The sequence below is a fragment of the Tigriopus californicus genome, chromosome 10 (genome assembly GCF_007210705.1).
Source record: "Tigriopus californicus strain San Diego chromosome 10, Tcal_SD_v2.1, whole genome shotgun sequence".
Lineage (NCBI taxonomy): Eukaryota > Metazoa > Arthropoda > Copepoda > Harpacticoida > Harpacticidae > Tigriopus > Tigriopus californicus.
This window is the reverse complement of record NC_081449.1, coordinates 10,066,064-10,086,830: the sequence shown is the minus strand read 5'-3', so window position 1 is coordinate 10,086,830 and position 20,767 is coordinate 10,066,064. Positions and strand designations below refer to the sequence as shown.

Sequence of the window (20,767 nt, the reverse complement as noted above, 5' to 3'; positions counted from 1 at the left end):
GGCCTTTTGAGGTTGATGGGGAAGCCATTAGCAATGTAGAGACTATGGCTAACATGCTTGGAGATCAGTTCTCCAGTGTGTTTTCAACCCCACTGAGTTCGGAAGCAACAGCTCATAGCTCTGAAGATGAGTCTGTTGAGATTGACAAGGTTAGTCAAGTTGAGCGTTTAGATGATCTTGTAGTCACAGATCAAGATGCTTTAGAGGCCATCAGGGACTTGAGGCTTTCAAGTTCTCCTGCTCCTGATGGCGTGACATCTCAGTTTCTGATGAGATGCTCAGGGGTTCTTGCTCCTGTTTTCTCGTACCTTATGCGTTTCATCTTGGATCAGGGCAAGTTTCCATCTTCACTAAAGTTAGCTCATGTTGTTCCAATTTTTAAAGGGGGAGATAAGTCGCTCCCCAGTAATTACAGGCCAATTTCTCTCACGTCGAATATTGCGAAGGTGTTTGAGAAGATCATGAAGTTCAAACTTGTTGAATTTCTTAATATTCATGAAGTCCTTCCTCCTAGCCAGCATGGGTTCCGAGCACATTTTAGCACGGTTACCCAACTGATTGAACATATTGAGCGGGTTATTGAGGGACTAGAGAGTCATGAATCAGTTGATGTAGTTTATCTCGACTTTGCCAAGGCCTTTGACAAGGTAGATCATGGGCTTTTAGTTAACAGGCTCCATGAAATTGGGATCCAAGGCAGGGTTCTCAATTGGTTAAAAAGTTTCATTTCTGGTAGGAAGCAATTGGTTAAGGTTGAGGGATCCCTTAGTGACATACATGATGTCAAGTCAGGTGTTCCCCAGGGTTCGATCTTAGGGCCCCTCCTGTTTATAATATTCGTTGCCCCGCTTCAAAAGCTTAGTATCACTGCCAGTCTCTCTTCTTATGCTGACGATACAAAGTTAGTTTCTGGTAGGAATGGCCAAGATTCCAGTAGCCTTGCAAAGGACTTAAATCGAATCTACTCTTGGGTAACTGAGAGTAATATGGCCCTGAACGGAATGAAATTCCGCTCAATGACATTTGGGTCAACTCCTTTAAATACTCCACTCGTAGATAATGGAGGTAAAGATATTGAGCAGGTCTCATCTATGAAAGATCTAGGTGTAGTCCTCCAAAATAATGGAAAGTTCGATGAGCATATCCAGCTGAAGGTGGGTAAGGCTTTTCAAATGTGTGGTTGGATATATCGCACGTTTAAGTCCAGAGATAGCATCAAGATGCTAACTCTGTACAAGTCGATTGTCCAGCCACATCTTGAATATGCCTCACCCATTTGGGCTCCAATGAGTTCAGCAGGTTTGCAAAAGGTCGAACAAGTCCAAAGATGTTTCACTAGGAACATCACAGGATTGAGAGAGCTCTCATATTGGGAGAGACTAAAAAAGTTGGGACTGTATAGTGCTCAGAGAAGGTACGAAAGGTATCTGATACTGTACGTTTTCAAAAGTATCCATGAGCTTTATCCCAACCCAGGGTTTAGGGTCAATTCTAGTGACCGTAGAGGCTTAATGTGCGTTTTGAGAGCACCTTCAGGCCATCGAGAATCCAGGCTAGTTCGAACAATGAAGTCGTCGTCTCTTCTTTCTCGGGCTCCATCATTGTTTAATTTGCTTCCCTCTGATATTCGTAGGGAATACGTAGGCCTTGTTGATCCGGTAGCATCTTTCAAGTCAGACTTGGACAAATTTTTAGATACCATACCAGATCAACCCTACATTTAAGGGCTAGCTCGGTCTGCCAACTCAAATTCGTTGGTAGACCAAATATCATATAAAAATTGAAAGGTAATAAATAGACGAATTATAACCTTTCATTTTAATAGTACTGGGGATTACATTCCCTGTAGCGGTTAGACAAGCCCGTGAAAAACCAAACCAAAAAAAAAAACAAGATGATTAGTATAATGAACATAGGGAAACTGAGGAATTAAATTTGAAAAAACACCGATGGGCACTATCTTGATGAGAATATTTCGCTTTCCAAAAAGGTCCTTAATTTGGCCCATTTCAATCTGTGCGGTCATATTTTGGCTGAAACCGATTACTACTTGAAGGCGTGTTTTGCCCCGTTCTATGAACTGTACCATAAGCCACCTGATGATGCATTTTTCAAAAAAAAGGTTTTCGACATTCATTTTGACTATAAATCATAAACCAATTGTTTTGAAACGAAAACCCGACCAATTTTCCACCTCATTATAATAGTGAATAAATGGACAACGGTTCTCCAAGAGTATCATAAACTATTTAATAGCTGAGTAAAGTTCGAAATATGACAACGATATATAGTTCAAAGGTCATGTCAGAAACGTTAACACAAATATAGTAAGAGTATTTAACATGACAAAGACAATTTGGATATTTATATGCAGTTAACATTGCAGATGGCATCGACTAAAAAGAGTTCAGTTTTATCGAACAAATAAGGACCCGCCCACAAGAACAGACGGCATTTCACAGGGAATATGATTAGAAATCTTTTCTAATCAAAAAAATTTGTCAAACCGTTTTGATCGGGTAGTTTCGCGTGTAGACGGCTCAGAGATGAACTGTTAGTCAAATACCAAACATTTCCGAAATAAGTAGGCAAACTTTGTGACAGAATAAACGACAAATAATTCGGCAAATAATTAGCCATTTGACAAACATTGCTTGGCATTTCACAAGCAACTCACAAAGATTTCTCGATTTGAACATGTTTAAAGTTTGTTTGCCAAAGAGCAAATATTTCATTGAGGACAGCATCCTCCCCAGCCCCTCGAACCAAGGTGTCCATTTTCAGCCAGTACAGAACTTGACTCATTCGATCCATGATGGTTTATCACAGAGAAAAATGTATTGATTGTGGTTCATTTTGACACAGGATAACCCCAAGTTAGAGTATGAAGGGGCCTGGAAATGTCAATCAATATTCAGAGTCATCAGATGTCATCCCATCCCTCTTAATTCAGTAGTCACACTTCCATCTCCTATCGAGGATTAAATGATGATCGATCAATCAACCGACCAACACCTTTCTCCGGAATCCGGATTCATCTCCTCACACACAGGTTGCTCCGGTCCATATGTTAAAAAATCAGAATTTCAGATCAAAAGTATTGTTTATTTCCAAACTAGACAAACTGAAATATGACTTTCTTCACTTGGGATAAAGGCATTGCGTTGAAGTAAACTCCAAACCCAACAACATGGTTAAGGCATTGATGTACCAAATTTCAAGAGCCATGAATAAGTGTCTTCCACCTACGTTATCAAGATCAATGGCATCTTTTCTATGCAAAGAAGTTAGGAATGAGGAGGACCCCAAATCAGCAGCTTTTAGAGAATGCCATAACGAACAACATTCCGTTCAATGACATTCCCCAAAGTCGATACCTCGATCTACTAATAAGAGGTTCATATCTGGCTTTAGTGTACCCATTGTTTGAAACCACCCTGAACATACTCCTCAGAGAGAAATCCCTGAAAATAGCCGTTTGCAAAAATATGAGAGGAAGACGTTAGTAATGGGATGGTTGCTATTGGTTCAAATTTGTCTGTTCACTTGAGTTTAGGATGGAGCCTTTCCTTCGAAAGGACTCTGAAAGCCTAAATAGAAATATATTTCATCCCATCAGAGGCCAGTTCCATACAGCCCACGTTGGATTCATACATTATATATTTCGAACTTTTAACGAAGAAACTTAACATGAAGTCAAACAAGTAATAACAATCCGGATGATCCTCCCTTGCTTGACATTTCTTCTCGAAATTGGGATTGATTTACCATTCATCGGCATCTTCAGTGTCGTTGGCACGAATATCTTTCCCTCCAAAGCCGTCGTTTCCAGCAAATCCAGCTCCGGCTCCAGCGGCAAAGTTCGATAGAAATTCGGGCACAACCTGGTCGCTCTCGCTAAGAATTTTGACCAGACCCGGCGCGAGGTCAGAATCTTGGGACCTGCAACACATAAGTTAATTAACTTACCGTCCTACTACTGAACCCTTGCCGGCGGAGTACGCTTACGGATCAAAGAAGGAGTAAGCCTTTCCCAAATTTCCCACCCGTCCAGTTCGACCGATTCTGTGGACATACTCGTCCACGGATTTGGGAAGATCGTAATTAAGCACTCTGGCAACACCCTTGATGTCCAAACCACGAGCAGCAACGGCAGTAGCCACTAATAGGGGTTTGTTACCAGTCTTAAAATCTTGGAGGGCTTCCTCCCGTTCGCGTTGAAGGCGATCTCCATGAATTGAGGTGGTAGGATGGCCTTTCCCAGACAAGAATGTAGCCAAGAAGTCGGCATTTCGCTTTGTTTCGACAAAAATAAGCATCCGGTCGGTGGGAGACTTGTCGTCCAAAATATCAATCAATTTATCCCGCTTTCCGAACTTCTCAACTTCGTAGACAGTTTGTTCCACATCTGAGCTTGCTCCTCCCACAATACCGACGGTCAGGAACACGTAGTTGACCAAAAAATCTGTATAATAAAAAAGAATGTCATATATGGAAACTGCGAGAAATCTAGGACAATCATTTGGTATCTCACCATTGGCGGCGGCCTGGATTTCCCCGGGGAAGGTAGCAGAAAACATCAGGGTTTGTCGCTCACCCTTCGGAGGCATGGACCCACTGGTGACAATTTTTTCAACGGCGGGCATGAAACCCATATCCAACATTCGGTCAGCTTCGTCCAAAACCAAGAATCTGACGTTTTCAAAGCTAACTTTCCCTTTCTCGACAAAGTCATTAAGACGGCCAGGCGTGGCAATGAGGACATGGCAGCCTGTAGACAACAAACGGGCATATGTATATACAACTATGCAACTCAGAGGTCCAAAATGTGACGCATGGACTCACCTCGGCTGAGCGTTCCTAACTGGTAACCAGTTGATGTCCCTCCATACGCTACGACGCACTTAAGCATCGATCCTTGCGAGAACTTTCTCGCTTCGTCCTTGATTTGAATGGCCAGTTCTCTGGTGGGGGCCACTATCACAGCTTGTGGCGTTTGCGGACAGGCGCCCATGTTCGATTCGCATCCAGATTCCAGAATGGAATGAAGGATGGGCAAGAGAAACGCAGCCGTCTTACCAGATCCAGTTTGAGCGCAACTCATTAAGTCGCGTTTGCCCAGAATGATCGGAATCGAATATTTTTGAACAGGTGTGGGTCTAGTGTAGCCAGATTTGGTCACATTGTCCAAGAGAAGTGATCTCAGATTGGCTTCCGAGAAATCGTTTATTGGTTTGGGAGTGTCCGTTCCTGTGCTTCTGACCTAAATGTAAAAAAAAAAAAAACATTTTAAGGCTTTCATTTGTCAGTGTCTTGAGCCTCCTTAGATTTGATAAACAGCATCTGATTTGGAACACCACATGACTAACTTAAACTTTGGAATTCCTGAAGGTATGAGAGAGTTTTAATACTGAGGGAAACTAGAAAGGTTGGGACTGTACGGTATTCAGCGTAGGTTCGAAAGGCAACCGATACTGTACATTTTCAAAGGCGTTCACATGAGTTTTGTCCCAACCCGGGTTTTGGGGTAAATTGTAGTGACCGCAGAAGCTTAACGTGCGTAGGGCACCTTCAAGCCCTCGAAAATCCAGGCTAGTTTAAACAATAAAGTCCAACTTTCTTTTTCTAGGGCTCCTTCATTGATTTAATTTGCTTCCCTCCAATATTCGTCAGAATCCGGCAACAGGATTTGGGGTGGACTTGGACAGGTAGAATTCCAGATCAATCTTATGTCCAAGGGCTATCAGATCCCCCCACTAATTCGTTGGTCGATGAAGTAATATATTAAGATTAAAGTTTAGTAAAATGAATACATTCTTCGACTTTAACAGCTAATAATTCAATTCCTAGGAGCAGAAAAAATCGGCACATCAGTCAATTTGGCAGAAATAATATTGAAAATCGTCAAGCGGAATATAACTACTCTTTCGACTATTCCCTTTATTGAATTGACCAATAACCTAATAACTTATTTTACTCTGTTATTTCTGAATATATATTTGGTGTCCAAAAGGATGGTAGAATGATAATGTAGTGCTGATATTTTCTTAAGTCCAATCCCCTCCCTCCTCCCTGCTATCTATCCCACTTTTAAAATGTCCGAGGAAAATCCATGCCAGGTGAACGAGGGAGCTCGATGTTGTGTCTGCTATAGAGAGGTGCACAGCTTTAGGATTTCATACTGGTGCGCCCTCTGGTTCTACCATGAAGGAAGTGTCACCACACTTCATACTGATGGCAAAAAGTTGGCACCAAATATTTTTCTCACTTGCGATGTAATGCCATCTTTATCAAGTGAATGTTGAACTTAAATGATTCAAAATAATTGTCTAACGATTTCCTAAGCATGGCGTACAATTTTGTCAATGAAAATTTGGAAGCTAAAATCATGGTTGTTCTTGCTGCGATTGTGGCGCAGCCTGACTAACTCCCGAGAGCTGAAATCTGATGTCCCTATACTATGAGATAACCGGATAATGAGTACAAACGACTCGAAGAGACAAAAACCCGGCCAATTTCCCAACCTCCCAGTTTACTCAATTAGTTGAGAATAAGTTTATATACTAATAATAATTTACTAACCGGAATTTTGTCAAACTTGTCAAAGTTGATGCCCGAAGAGATGCCCGTGTCGAAGAGCTGCTCCTCTGTTCTTTCCTTGGGCACGTAAATTTCGCGTTGTGTGCCATCTTCGTTGTCGACCACGCGGGTTTGAGGTTCTTGCGAACATTCGGCCACGCGATGACCCTCTTCGCCGCACCGCCGACACTTGTCCGGTTGCTCGCAATCTTTGGCCATGTGGTCCCCGCCGCATTTGAAACAGCCCTTCCTATCGCCGCCTCCAGCTCCGCCTTGCGGACAGTCGCTCTTCCGATGACCCTCCTCCCCACAGGTGAAGCAGCCTTTGCCGCCCGGTCGATTGTTATTCGCATCCTCAGCTGGACCGCTATCCCCGCCGCCCGTACCCCAGGGATCGTCTTGGGCTGCGGTGTTCCACGGGTCAGACATGATTCCGTCGATGGGAACGATTCGAACTTGACAAGGGTGTGACCGACCGGAGATTTATACCGATGGATGGATATGAGTCGCTTGTATCTGAGCTCTCTCCACGTCAGGTTAGCCTTGATCGAGGACTCAGTGACGACTACCTCGCGCTTGAAGAGAAACGGAAATCAATGGAAGGAGCAGACCGGTTTGAAACACACTCGTGAAGCGCACGTGCTTCCTTTTCATTCAGGGTGACTCTTTGGATGCCTCGGAAACCGGCCGACTGAGGTCAACTTTGAGTTGAAATAACTCGATGGCCAAAGAAAAATCTTAGGCATTACAGAGGTTAGATAGTATGTAATGATGCTCATTCTTTACTTTTCACGTGCCAAGGCAAGTGACGATGATAAAAATATTTCATCCTGACTCATTGGCCAGCTACCACACTATGACGCCATTATAACCCTAAATTTAACCACCCTAGTACGTGACAGTCCTCCCTCTCGAATCCATGGGGGAGGGCTGTCGCGGATAGATTTACTGGCAGGGTTGGATCTTTTAGTCAACAAGCAGGCCAGCTCTTTTGAGCTCTGTTTCGGTCGTCACGACTCCAATCCCAAAATCAGTGATCGTTCAGAAGAAAAAGCGTTATAGCATGTAGATGTTATTGATTTTTTATTCATAAAAACAATTGTTATCCTATCCATTGGTAGGTACGAAACAAAATCTCCTCCATTTCCTTAACTTCTCACATATTCATTAATTAGGTTTTTGAGTGTGCAAAGAAGTAGAGCCATCAAATTAATATTGGGCACAGTTCCAATGACTAGCCTTCTAATAATGACGATAGAAGCAAAGATTTTAGACCTACCAAGATTGTCCACTTTGATTTTACAATCATCATAACTAACGAGCACGAAAGAAACATGGTGGAGACATATTTGAAAAAAACTTCAGATAAGAAGTTTTCATGCTATTGCAAATAAAACAAGCAAAGCATCTAAGTAATCCGTCATGCGGATAAACATTGCGTTTCAAGATTCATAATAAGAATTTCAATAAATCGACAAGTTAAGAAAAACGTTGAAGCACACAAATATGGATAATCTGGATAAGATAAATGATGTAGGCAAGATAGATTTTTCTCTTCCATTGTAGGTACATATCTCAAGGATTCGTAGTTTTATAAATTTTGGGCATGTTATCCTTCTTTTTTATCACGCACAGGAACAACTTGCATTGAAAAGCGGATTTCTGGAATTTTTCTCTTCCCATGTATCAGAACGTAAAATCCAACACACTTTTCTACAATGAGGTACCTCCACGTGGTTTCGTGAACGCAAATTTTGAAATGCGACAGTAATAAATTTTACACAGTCGCATTGCAAAATGTGCGTTCACGAAACTATCTGACGCTCGCAATAGGTGCGACTGGGTAGAAATTGCATCTCAAAATATGTGCTCATGAAACCACATGGGGTACCCCATTTATCGCCGAATGTCAAACAAAGGTCAAAATCTCAAAATCTTTAACCATTTGACAGGGCATTAGTAATGAAATTACAGTAACTTGTTCCTTTTTTCGTAAAAGGAACCGTGTTTCAATTACATTTTAAAATGGTGTACTTGTAACGACCCAAATACTACAAAGAATTACTCGTTACTCATTCCTTTTTTTAACTTACGAAGTGGCCTTCATTTTTCGTTTACCTCATGACAGTTGAGGAAACTTAAGGCTCAACAGAGCCTCCATCCATTTAGCATATTATAAGCAATGGAAGTCAGGGTTAAAAATTGTGCCGGCTCTTAACTACTCTGAGGGTGTTCTTGGTTCTAAATCTTGACGCATTTGCTACTTTATTGTTCACATATTCTCAATCGAATTCCGTTGGACCAATGACCTAATCCAGCGCAGCAAGGAAATTCTTTCTTTGGCTTGAGCAAGGTGCATCAAATTTCTCAAAACTCCACATTTCCATGACTTAAGCCATCAAACAACAAAGCTTTACTGATTTAAAAATGACTAATGCTGTTTTTCCATCATGACGTTTGTGACATTGTTTCAACCCTCAATATTTCAACCCTCAGCAATCATTTCTTTAGTGATATATAGTCTTGATGGCGCAAAAACCATAAGATATTAGTAACTTCAAATTTTAGTAAAAGTGCTTGTAACGAGTAACGCCATTACATCTTTTTTTGAGTAATGGTTGTGTAACGAATTACTATTTTTGACCAAAGTAATTGTAACTCTAATTCATTCCATTTATTGAGGAATGACTGATGCCTTGCCATTAGAACCCTTTCTTTTTGTATTCATTCAGTTCTAGACATTATGTAATTCAAATTTCAAAAGACTTGCGCCACTTTTTCTCTGTAGAAAATTATTGCCGGATTCAAAAGCTTTTGAAATTGGGAAAGTTATCTTCATAATAAAATAATTTTGCCACTGCCAACAGACCTTTTTCCGGCTACCTAGCTAACAAGTTACAGTTTTTAGCGTGCTACAATGCTAGTTAAAAAAGGAAGAATTAGTTCATGACTAAAGTCTAAAGTTGCATCGAAAAGAAAAATGGAATAATCATTAATGATTGAAATTTCATTGAAGACCAATGCACTGCCAAATCAAGGTCTTTTCATGGCAATTCATGGACATTTTAAGCCCTCTTTTTACATGATAAGCTCATCTGCCTTCACTTTACGGAAACGCCACTTTTTTGTGATCACCAAACCTTTCCCGCCAAGTTAGGCCTAAACTTTTGCTGCTGAAATATTTGAATGTCAAATATTGGCAGAACTATTGAACGAAATATGTGACTAATATCATTTTTGTACCCTCAAGGCCAAAGTAGGCGTATTGTAGCTTTGAGCTACATATTGCTCTTTAAACTTATTAGAATGCTTTGTGATAATGGAATAATATATATTTAACAAATATGATGCCTTTTTTATCTGACTATATTGGATGCTTTTGCTAAAAACTAAATTTTTTGGAGTCCAAAATTCAAATTGAAATCTTTTGAACTGGACTTTTTTGTCAAATGTATGAATTAAGACAAAATTATCAATTGTCCATTCTTGATATTCTGATTTGTTAGCATTTTTGTACATATACTTTTATTATCTATTCCATGCATTTCTTTTATATTTTGTTACTGTAGGTTCCTCATCAATTAATAAAATGAGCCTTGTTGATTTTCCATCTATGCGTTTTTTGAGCCAGTTTTGCACAATATTTCACTGATTTGAAAGACAATTTGATAGTTTTTTGGTTAATTTTATGTTCATGTATATTTCATTTATTCTTCTGACTTTCAAAACTAATTCAGAAATATTTAGTATAAGAACAGAGTTGTATATGAAAGAAATCATTATTTATTAAAAACACTTAAATTTTATATGTAGCATGGGTAATCTTATTTTATGGACACTAAAGATACTGTCTTAATTCAACGCAATGGCCTAACTTGGCGGGCAAAGGAAAGTCGTGTCCTGTCTACTCTTTAGAGTCCCTGAACTAGTTTGAAAACTGATTTAGACGAAATCTGGGCCATTTATCCAGCAATCAGTACATTTGAAAGAAAGTGCAAAACTTTTTTCACAGTATTGATTCAATAACTTCTCATCTGTCGTGAAAGGTGTTTCAAGAGGTATATTTAACTTCTTTTATAGCGACAACTGACTTTTTTGGTTTTTGGACCTTCTATGATGATAAATTCGTGGACTAGTTCATGGTTAAAGAGGCCATGGAAGTAGCCCAAAACGATGCCACTGCACAGTCAACCGACTAATGTTCAGATTCTACCAGAGGTAAAGTTTTAAAATTGAATGTACTTTTCAAGCAAATTGAGTGCTCAGAGCACCCTTTTTCAATAGGATAAGCCCTGTTTCATTAGCCAATGGTGCATTGGATAGGCGAGCGGATACTTGGTTCCCTCCCGCTTGATAGCCTCCCACCAATTTGATTCATTTTTGAAAGAAATGATAGTCCATTGTTAGTTAGTTTCATAAGCATCGTTGCCAACTTATGCCAGTTTGGCATTCAATTGTTTAAAGAGTGAGAATTCTCTATGATAGGAGTGCCTTTAATTAGTGACGATTACTGACTCTTTAACAAATTAATTGCAAATTTCTACGTACTGTCAAGTATCTGTTAAGAGTCGCCTAAAACAAACCCTATTTAAGTTGATCAAAATTTCAATTTCCCAAAACTTTAACTCAACTAAGATTTGATGCGATTCGAAAATGTTTTGAAATTTGATTGTGTTGATGTGTTGAAGGTGTCCTCAGATTTGGTGGGAGAGTGTAATTAAACTGAGACCTTGTGCATTGATTTCCATATACATATATTGTTAGGTATTTAAAATTGATTCATGTCTTTATGGACTTCTTTTTTTGGTGCTACCTTTGCTCGTCAACCGTAAGTTTATGTCCAATGGCTATCTCTGAAGAACCCAACATCTCAAGTACAGAATCAATAAGACTGCTCAATATCGCCTTTATATCCGAGCTTTCAAAAAACGGGTCTCTGTTCAGCTCCTTCGCATAGCCAAACCGTCACATTTCCTTCGTGAAACTACCTTTTTTTAAGGTAAAGTTGTTATTTGGAAAAAAATTATTGTTGCCCGGCTCAAGAATATTTTTCTTACGAATTGTATGACCTTCAAAACCAGCACTTTGATAACAAATCAGCCGCATACCTGATTAGAAACCATTACTGAAAACAGAAGTGAATGACGCTTAATGCTCCGTCCAATGATTACTTTACATAACATTATAAAAATAAAATATTCAAATGGCTTTGCCATTTGATTTTCATATTAGTGATTTTGGTTTGAGTTTCCGCATTTTTGCTCGGCCCCTAATTCAGTCTTAATATTGAACAAGTTGAAGAGACATGTGTCACTTTCGTATGGACAATAGTTGTTGGCTGGGTTGATGTTTGTCCTTGACGTTGAAGAATACGTACTTGAATTGACACTCCAATGGTCGGTCGGTCGCTTCGAGTTCAGGAATTTCAACTTGAGGTCAAAGGATGTGGGATGTTTCGAGTCCTACAAATTCAATGGGTCACTTGGGTGAGTAGGTATTCATGATATGGGCAGAAGAGCTATTGTTCGTGAGCCATTTGAGAGCCCAATTTGGGGTGGAAGTAGGAGGAGACAGAGGGGGAGGAGGAGTAATCCGGACCCTCTTCAGGGAGATTTGCCACTTTGCCTCCTACTTGTCAGAGATATAGTCCTTGCCAGCATGTTAATCGGAAAACGTGGTTAATGTGTGCCTGCGATGCCTTCATTTGAGAAATGAAATAGCCCCGCCTTAGGAAGTGCTGCCTAGTTTGAAATGAAACTAGCACGGGATAGACGTCTTTTGGACTTGACCGCAAATGAAGACCGACATTGAAAATCACCCCGAGGAGGTAGTGATTGGGTCGTCGGGTTTTCAAGATTTGATGAGCGATGCATTCCATTGGACACACATGGATATGTTTGTACCTTCGATGTTGGATTGAAATGGAAAAATCAGGACAACCAGAAACATTTCTAAAAGCGATTAACAAGTACGCAGGAAGACTGCAGTATGTTCCTTTCGCCATTAAAAAAAGCAAATCACAATGGAAATTTTGTATAGTTCCTATTTCGAAATGTAACCCTTCCAGCGCAAAAATGACTTACCACATGGGGGAGCCTGTTGGCGTGTTTGACCATTTCAAATTTCCTTAACAGGAAATATTCCAATTAGACGGATCCATTGATCATTTGCAGGTACTTCTTGGAGCGATAATCGATATTTAAGATTTCCCGAAAACAGCATGAGGAACTTCATTACCTCAACCAAGCTTAAGGACATCTTAAGCTCCACCGATCGACCGATCGCTCCCTGCTTTCCCACCAGGGTCAGTTGGTGATTAGGGAAACACTTCAAAGGGCAATTGTGCTCGTTTGGTAACAATTAAGACGACCAAAACAGCTTTGGTCCACAGTCGCTCCTAACGCACAGCTCACTTAGTTTGATCTTGAATCGTTAATGTTTTGATCTGAAACTGGACCCATTTACTCCGCCGTCCGCCTGCCTCATTTGTCGGATTCTACTGTAATACGTATGCAAAATGGAAATTGGCCGATCTCAAAAAACTTGCCTGATCTTATACTCTCGAGCTCCATAAGGAGTAAAACATGAACTCCGCCCTGTGCCAGTCGGTAGGACAGATTCTTCATTGATTCCTCGAATTTTTTTTGCACACATTCAAAGCAAATATCAGGTCTATGGGATGACCAAATGTCAAGGAGACCAGTATGAATTTGCAATCGAGCAGGAGGTAGTTATCGCCCTCAAAGACCCGCGGATACGAGACGAACCAAGAACCAAGTTCCTGTGGACTCTCAGTCTTCTTTCCGTCATCGCCATGTCGAAACCGAAATATGCTGAAAAACATGCGGTCGTTGAGTCCGAGGACTACGGCTCTATGTTCGCCAAGTTTTGCGAATCCTCCACCATTCATGGTACTTATTTTTGGGGCGAATCTCGATCAACCTTGGGCAAGAGCTTTTGGGTTTTGATTGTACTCTTTGGCGTCATCAGTGCAGCATTGATTATTAACAATAGCTTCATTGCTTGGAAAGACAATCCAGTAATCACGTCGGTCACTCAAATCCCAATTGAACAGGTGCCATTTCCTTCCGTGACCATTTGTCCAATAGGAGACACCAGGTAAAAACGTCTACACGCACAATCTTGACCTATCGCCTTATCTACATATGTCCATCTCGCACCCACAAATTTTGACCCTGTGGAACTCGGTCCATAGGACGCCATTCTTCAGGTTGGCAGAGCTTCCACATACAAGCCTGATGAATGAGTAACTTAATTTCACCTTGTGTGAGTGTCTTCAGAGTCAAAAGATCGCTGTCTGGCTTCTTCGCATAACGCTTTCGGGTTCAGTTTATCAGTTTATGCGCTGTTCGCTTTAATATAATGGAAAATAATAGCCCGTCGCTATTTGTATTATTGCGCGGCCAGCCAGCCGTCTTGCACAAATTGTGATACTTTTGCGTCTTACTTAGTTGGGAGCTCGATTTCGACTCACACTGATTTGGGCCTAAATGGCTTGCACCATCATTGATTGGTTCATGGTCGGAATGTGCAATGTGAAATGAAACTTCTTCGTGAATGTCTACGGACCCCGGCGGTCAGCGGTGGTCCAAACGACGGATCCAGACATGGGCTGCTTCTCCTACTACGTACGTGCATACGTACATACGTACATACTAGTACTGCTAATCAAACAGACCGACTACGTATGTACACACTCGCACATTCTTGATGTGCCATTAACGAACCACTTCTAGTGGCGATCATTTATTTCATTCACATTCCGGACACTCGTCGTTGCCGTGCTCCGTCAAGGTTTTCTCCCGGTGTCACGAATTCAAAGGCTTATCTTGGTGGGAGCAATCTTGATGATCACTCGAAATGCCGATTGCCCAGATACGAGATGCTCTGAATAGGCGTTGTTCTAGGGAAGTGTGTTTACGTTATATTCCGAGAGAACTGGGCGTATTTTATCGGCCATTATAATATAAAGTAGATCTTGACAAACGGATGGAGGTTTTGATACAATCAAGGAAGACATCAGAACTAGATTGTGAAGTTTCAAGCTTGTATGGTTCCCGAAAAGGTGTACTTTGAGAGCGAGCGAGGCTTCCTTCCTTACTAAAACGCTGAAGAATAGCGACGAACTAGCTCAATCGAAGTGTACATACTACATAGTAGATAGAGCTTTGGCTTGGAGTACCGCTCGAAGTCGTGTCGAACGCTTATTATTTTTTGGTTTGATTGATGGACATAATTGCCTAGCCGTCTCGTTCTGCCGTGCGGTCAAAATGGCATTTCAATTTTCTTGACGAAATCGATGGAAAGATCATCTTGGTCAAATACAGATTGGCAGCTGTGCATTGTTTGCGTCGTTTTCACTTCCTGTTCAATTCCGTCCGTGTCTGACTACACGTAGTAGTAGTAGTAAGTTGGCTTATGCACTTTCCTTCGAAACCGAAAGCGCCTGCCATCCAGATCATTTTAGAAAATGTGTCTATGAGGTCGGGGATAGATCCTTGGATGATAATACATTCCTGCCCCATTGCTTACTGTACGTGCATATATGCCTACATAGCTATCTATAGGTGCAGTACGGGATTTAAACTAACAAGGATCACGTGGACTACTGAAGGAGGAAATCAAGATTGGTCGAATACCTACAATAAAGCTCTTTGCTTGTCGTCGTGGAACATGTACGAGCACAGTGGTGTTTGTGTACAGTATAGGATACTGCAGACTGGGCAAGGGCGTAGTGCATGGAGTTTAATTAGGTTTCCTCGTCAACAAGACACGCAAATCATGGCTGCTGTTGTAATAAAATGAAACGAGACGAAACTCGTTGTTGCTTCAAGGCAAACTGCTTGATCCATCTTATTTGGAGGTTCACAGAGAAACAAGTTAGGAGAACCACACTGTCTGTCTCAGTCTCTTCACACGAACCAAATCGTGACTTAGAGACTTAAGCGACTTAGTTCCAGGGCCCTGGACTCACTGAATGATACACTCATTCACTGAATTTGTACAATAGCTCACTCACACTCATTCAAGATTTGTTGGTAGGTTGAGCTTCGTTTCGGACAATGGGAGAGGAGCTAGCTAGTCTGGGGATTTGCCTCACCTCAGTGTATCCTTAATTTCCGTTTAATTGATTTTCTGTAATTGGATAGATATCTAGCTAGTTAGCTAGCTAGCTAGCTGTCCAGAGATTCGGAGGTCTTCAAACAGACTAATAATCACTTGATGATGAATGGCTTCCTGGTTTCGAGGCTGTTTTTCCTTGTCGACTGGTTTGACTCGATTACTTATCTATTTATAATCAAAATGGACATTCCTAGAAATACCAACGATTCATAGCCAATTAGATTAACATTGAAAAAAAGCATGTGTAGGTAATGTTCAAACACAGTTGTTAGGAAACAAAAGAGAGAGGGTAAAAGATCTAAAATAGGAAATGACTTGTATCTGTTTTAAAAAGATATAGTTCTGACGCTTTTGCCAATTTAATGCGAACATTTCATTTTCATTTTCAGTCCTTCAAAGCCTGATTTAACTTCTCTTCTTTGCTGGTCCAAAAAGCATTTCAGACTCGTAAGAATGTAGCAGAACTACAGATCAGAGAAACGACACTAAAGAGATATCTGAGAAATTTTTGGCTCCCTCTCTGCTCCCTGGTGTGTGCGATGGGGATCGGCTTTGAGCACATTTAGTTACGTGATTCTCAAAATCAAGTTCTGATTTCAGGGAGCCAGTGAGCTGATGGCTCATTTGTCTGCTTTGGTTGAAACTGAGTAACGCAAGACAAGTCGATCTGCCTGACACCCTGCTGCCCAACTACCAAAATGTGTTCAAGGCAGACTCTCAAGCGGCTTGCTTGGAGTGACTTTTCTCAGACAAGCCCTCGAGATTTTCGTTTTTTCTTTCATAAGTCATACCCATTGGGTAGGCTATGTAACTGATTAAACTAGGACTCTTATTGGGTCCTTTAAGTAATAGTTGTCTGATGACGTCATAGCAATTTCTTAGAGGTACCATGTATTTCTAGACTTCACTATTTCTTGCTAAGGAATTCAATCACAGTTGCACTTCTCTCTGTCCTTGAAAGAAATTGTTCCTCCATGTAACATTATCGGAACAATTTTTTGCCGGTTTTTGTTAAAAAATGACTAGCAGTTACAGCTGATTTTTCGAAAGCTAAGGATTAGTTTATGTAATCATACGACTATTATTTTCGATTGCGTTGAATTTGAGGCAGTGAGTGACCTCCCATAAAATTGTGGTGACTGGTGCACACTGAGTGTGTTTCAATCTTCCCACATATGCGGACCTGAAACTAAGGGAAGGGTCGAGACACAAGACCAGATTCGTAAAGCCAGCCTAAAATCTGTTTTTTTTTCTGTCACGTACTTCCCAACCATTAACAAGGCTACAAACCAGTTGTTTCCGTCAACGAGCAACTCCGCCTGACCATGAATGAATAAGACAAAAAAACTTTTAAGAGTAGTAAAAAATAGATTGACAAAATTCTCCTTCATTTCCTAGACGTCCCAAAGGCAACGTTAACTTGAATTTGATACAATGGTTTTAGTGTTTTGAACATTATGCTTCGAACGACTTCGATCCTTGCCGATGGCAACAACGAAGTCCAATGACGACCACTTTGAGTGGCTCATTTTAATTGACTTCGAGCTTATCTAGCTACCGAGGTCATTTTCGTTCTCGTAAAAAAAAAACAATAATGTTTGGGCTCGTTAGCTTCTGTCGTAGACCTATGTACTAAGCCCACTTGAGATCTATGCTACATATGTGTGACAAGCTGACAGTCCGACGTGCAACGACGAGGAGTACATGGTAGAACGAAACACGTTGTAGGGTGGAAATCCTTTTCTCATTATCCTTTTTCCAATCAGGTTTGGTTTTCCCGAATTTGTTGCGAATACCCGTCCCACTCCGGATGGACTCAACACTGGACTGGCTATGATAAAGGCACTCTCGCTTATTCACACTTCAAGGCGAACCAGACAACATCAGATAAAGGGCCCTTCTTTCAGCAACTCTGGATCAACAGACAGACCCTCGTTTGAGAATTCGCAAACCACGACTCAAGCCAAGGCGAACTATCCGTCTGAGCCCGACACTTTTCCGGGGGATAAGAACCCGAATGAAATTCGCTGGAATGATGAAGCTGCTGATGGTGGTGGAGGATTTCGAGATGATTTCCAAGGCGACTGGGAAGAGGATTGTTTTATAATTTATTGCCAAGCCAGACGTGGAAATCTGACTTACACCACACATGGAAGTGGTCGGGCGGACTCAGTTTCCGTCAATGAGCCCCAGGCATCAGCTCACAACTGCACATTAATCAACGAATTTGAGACACTCTTGAATTCGATTAGGTTGGGGCCCACCAGTGAGTACTCGGACAACGATGATAGTTACGGTGCAAGTGGTAATCGTAGTACTCGTGAGCGAGGAGAGGCAAATTATGGTCAAAAGATCGTCCAAATGATCTACGAGCGATTAGGCTTAGCACCCCTGACGGAGATTAATATGACGAGATTGGAAGGAGATCCCCTCAGAATGTTTCCAACCTTGGGAATGGGGACCGGACCAGAGAATTTACCGACATGTGCCGAGATAAGGGAAGATCTAGCCTTTCTCAAGGATCTGGACAGCTTCCTTGGTGGGCCCAGCAATGCTCTTGACCTATCCCAAACCCCGCCAGGATCAATTATGAGCTGGGTCTTCGCTCATTTGCCGGATAATGAAAATGCAACACATCTTTATCATCACTTTTTTCCGCGGAGTAAATTCCCGGAATTGTACAGTGAAGCCTATGGAACATTCGAGGACATGCCATTGCCAGACTTGGTCCATTATCTCAACGATCACGGCGAGATAGACTCCGCTCGATTGTCGAACATCACTAATCACTTCCGACTCAATTTGACGAAGACGCTTTTGAATGTGATGCGATTTTCCATTCATCCCCCTCATGTGGCAGAGGTCCAGGAGGACTTTTCCATTCGGCAAATGCCACAACCCCTTTTTCCATTCTGTTGGTTTAGAGATCAGCTGGACTCTGGCATCAAGTATGGGCCCTACGACGAGCACTATTGCCATTCATTCCAAACCACTTTTAACGATCATGGTCTTTGTTACACTTTCAATAACTTTGACTTAGGGTTTGACGACCGAGCAACCAACGAGGCGGTGCAAGTCCGCAAGGTCCAAGGTTGTGGGAAAAGCAAAGGCTTGCGTGTAATCATCGACAACCACAAGTTTGCCACTTTGGGTAGCCGGAATACGCCAGGCAGTAAGTTCCAGGTGTACGTAACCGTCCCGGGTGTGGTTACGCACAAGGTGCCATTTAAGATGGACCCCACTTATCACGGGGAACATTCCATCTATTTGCATGGCATCCACTACATTGACTCATCCATCCAGTTCAAGGCCTGGAACAAGGACATGAAGGCTTGCTACTTTCCGGATGACAGGCAATTGAATTATTTCTCCATCTACACCCAAGATAATTGCTTGTTGGAATGCCGCCTCAACAAGATTGCTCTGATTTGCCAATGCGCTCCATGGTACCTGAACCAAACACAGTTTCCAGCGTGTGGTCTGTCGGGTAATGAGTGTTTCAGAGAAAATTTGGCCAATTATCAAGATGATTTGCAAGATAGGACAGACTGCGATTGCAAGAACGACTGCGAGGGGATACACATATTTTCCACCATGAATCGGTATTCTTATTCAGATACCACCGCCACAGATTCGGATCTGTGGTGGGATGCGAAGACGAAAACCGGACGATTGGCCAACTATCTGCTCGATCCTGAACACCTGTTTATGGATCCTTGGACCAAAAACTTAACCAAGATGATGCATGATCTGGACGACTCGGAGTTGGCCACAAAACGATTCCGCGAGGACATTTCAGTGTTGAACTTTTTCTTTGATACGCCCATCATCACTCGAATCACCCAAGAAATGAGAATCACCGTATTTGACCAAATCTCGGCTGTTGGAGGCACTTTGGGTCTTTTCACGGGAGTCTCTCTCATCACTTTTGCCGAGGTCTTTTATTGGCTTCTGCGGTTCATTTTTGCCAGCGGTAGGCAAAGATTTCTCAGATCGCAAGATGTGGTCCAACCTCTGTCAGCGACACACCCAAAGAGCCGCCTACATGCCAATAAGGAGCCGGATCTCGGCCCATTTGGCAATAACTTTCAGTTTTAAGATGGATACAGTAGCTCTCTCATAGATTGCGCTATTAATGAATGAAGAAGCCGTGCTCCATATTATGCGTGTGTAGGAAATAGCATGATTTTGTTGGGATTTTCAAACTGCGGATGTACCAAATTATGTGGGGAATTCAATTCAACTTTTATTATCAACACATCATCTGATTGTTAATACACCAAATTGTTTGGTTAGATGGCCGAAGGCAGGATACAATCAGACTGTAGTCAAGATTCTCGTTGTCGTGCCAAGAGTGAGGGAGAGGCGGATTAGATTTCACATGGAAGTACAACTTACAAGTCTCACCTATCCCGAATTAGACTACGATGCAGTAAGACATGCATACCCGCCATTGCTTGTATTTTCTCGTTTGATCGCTCCTCGTTCAAGCTTCAGAGCGTGTGGTGCGTGCGCATGTTTTTAGACACGCGGCCTTGAATCTGTCTCCATGTGCCACAAAGTGCATATTTTGTTTTCAATCAAACATCTCTTCGAGTCCAATCAGGTTTGCTGGACAGGAAAGAAAACGATGGATAGAATAGGACATGAACTTCTAGAAATTTGGACTGTGAACGAACTTCCCGCCAAATGGACCTGCTCTTATAAATGGCAATTCTGAGCCACTTTTCGCATTAAAATAATGAAATAAGAAACGTAGAGCTCTTCAATTAAAGGCAGGTCAATTTTTATATTATTCACTTGTAAAGTTTCAGAGTGATGTTGTCAAACGCTTATGTAGCTGATCAAGAGCAGGCAAGAACATTCGAATTTTATGTAGTGCTCACAACATAACTTTGACCATATCTCCTGAGTTTCCTATGCATAGTTTCGGGCTCAAATTTGGCCAAGTTCATCTTTTCAAAAAGATCTTGTGGTCGTGTCAACTGTTTATTTGAAATAAAGTGAACGGTTTAGGAGACAAGGACCTTTTGCTCCTGTTCGC

General features: G+C 41.5%; 2 protein-coding genes across 2 annotated transcripts; one reads left to right on the top strand and one right to left on the bottom strand.

The window, feature by feature from the left end:
* Window positions 1-3,642: 3,642 nt before the first annotated feature.
* On the bottom strand, window positions 3,643-7,165 carry LOC131889297 (ATP-dependent RNA helicase vasa-like). Its single transcript, XM_059238381.1, has 5 exons — window positions 6,583-7,165; window positions 4,846-5,263; window positions 4,535-4,771; window positions 4,009-4,465; window positions 3,643-3,942 (listed from the first exon to the last, which is right to left on the bottom strand). The coding sequence occupies exons 1-5, from the start codon at window positions 7,006-7,008 to the stop codon at window positions 3,765-3,767; spliced, it is 1,716 nt and encodes a 571-aa protein (XP_059094364.1). The 5' UTR covers window positions 7,009-7,165; the 3' UTR covers window positions 3,643-3,764.
* A 6,193-nt stretch (window positions 7,166-13,358) lies between these two features.
* LOC131888743 (uncharacterized) lies at window positions 13,359-20,551 on the top strand. The gene is made up of 2 exons (XM_059237668.1): window positions 13,359-13,698; window positions 17,490-20,551. Exons 1-2 carry the CDS (start codon window positions 13,394-13,396, stop codon window positions 19,819-19,821), a joined length of 2,637 nt encoding a protein of 878 aa, XP_059093651.1. The 5' UTR covers window positions 13,359-13,393; the 3' UTR covers window positions 19,822-20,551.
* Window positions 20,552-20,767: the final 216 nt, after the last annotated feature.

Excerpts from the sequence above, each read along its gene's own strand:
- LOC131889297 (XM_059238381.1), bottom strand. The coding sequence starts at position 7,008 with ATGTCTGACCCGTGGAACACCGCAGCCCAAGACGATCCCTGGGGTACG. Across the intron at positions 4,466-4,534 it reads AATCCAGGCCGCCGCCAATG|ATTTTTTGGTCAACTACGTG; the intron begins GTGAGATACCAA and ends TTTATTATACAG. Across the intron at positions 3,943-4,008 it reads GCTTACTCCTTCTTTGATCC|GTCCCAAGATTCTGACCTCG; the intron begins GTAAGCGTACTC and ends TATGTGTTGCAG.
- LOC131888743 (XM_059237668.1), top strand. The coding sequence starts at position 13,394 with ATGTCGAAACCGAAATATGCTGAAAAACATGCGGTCGTTGAGTCCGAG. Across the intron at positions 13,699-17,489 it reads TGTCCAATAGGAGACACCAG|GTTTGGTTTTCCCGAATTTG; the intron begins GTAAAAACGTCT and ends TTTTCCAATCAG.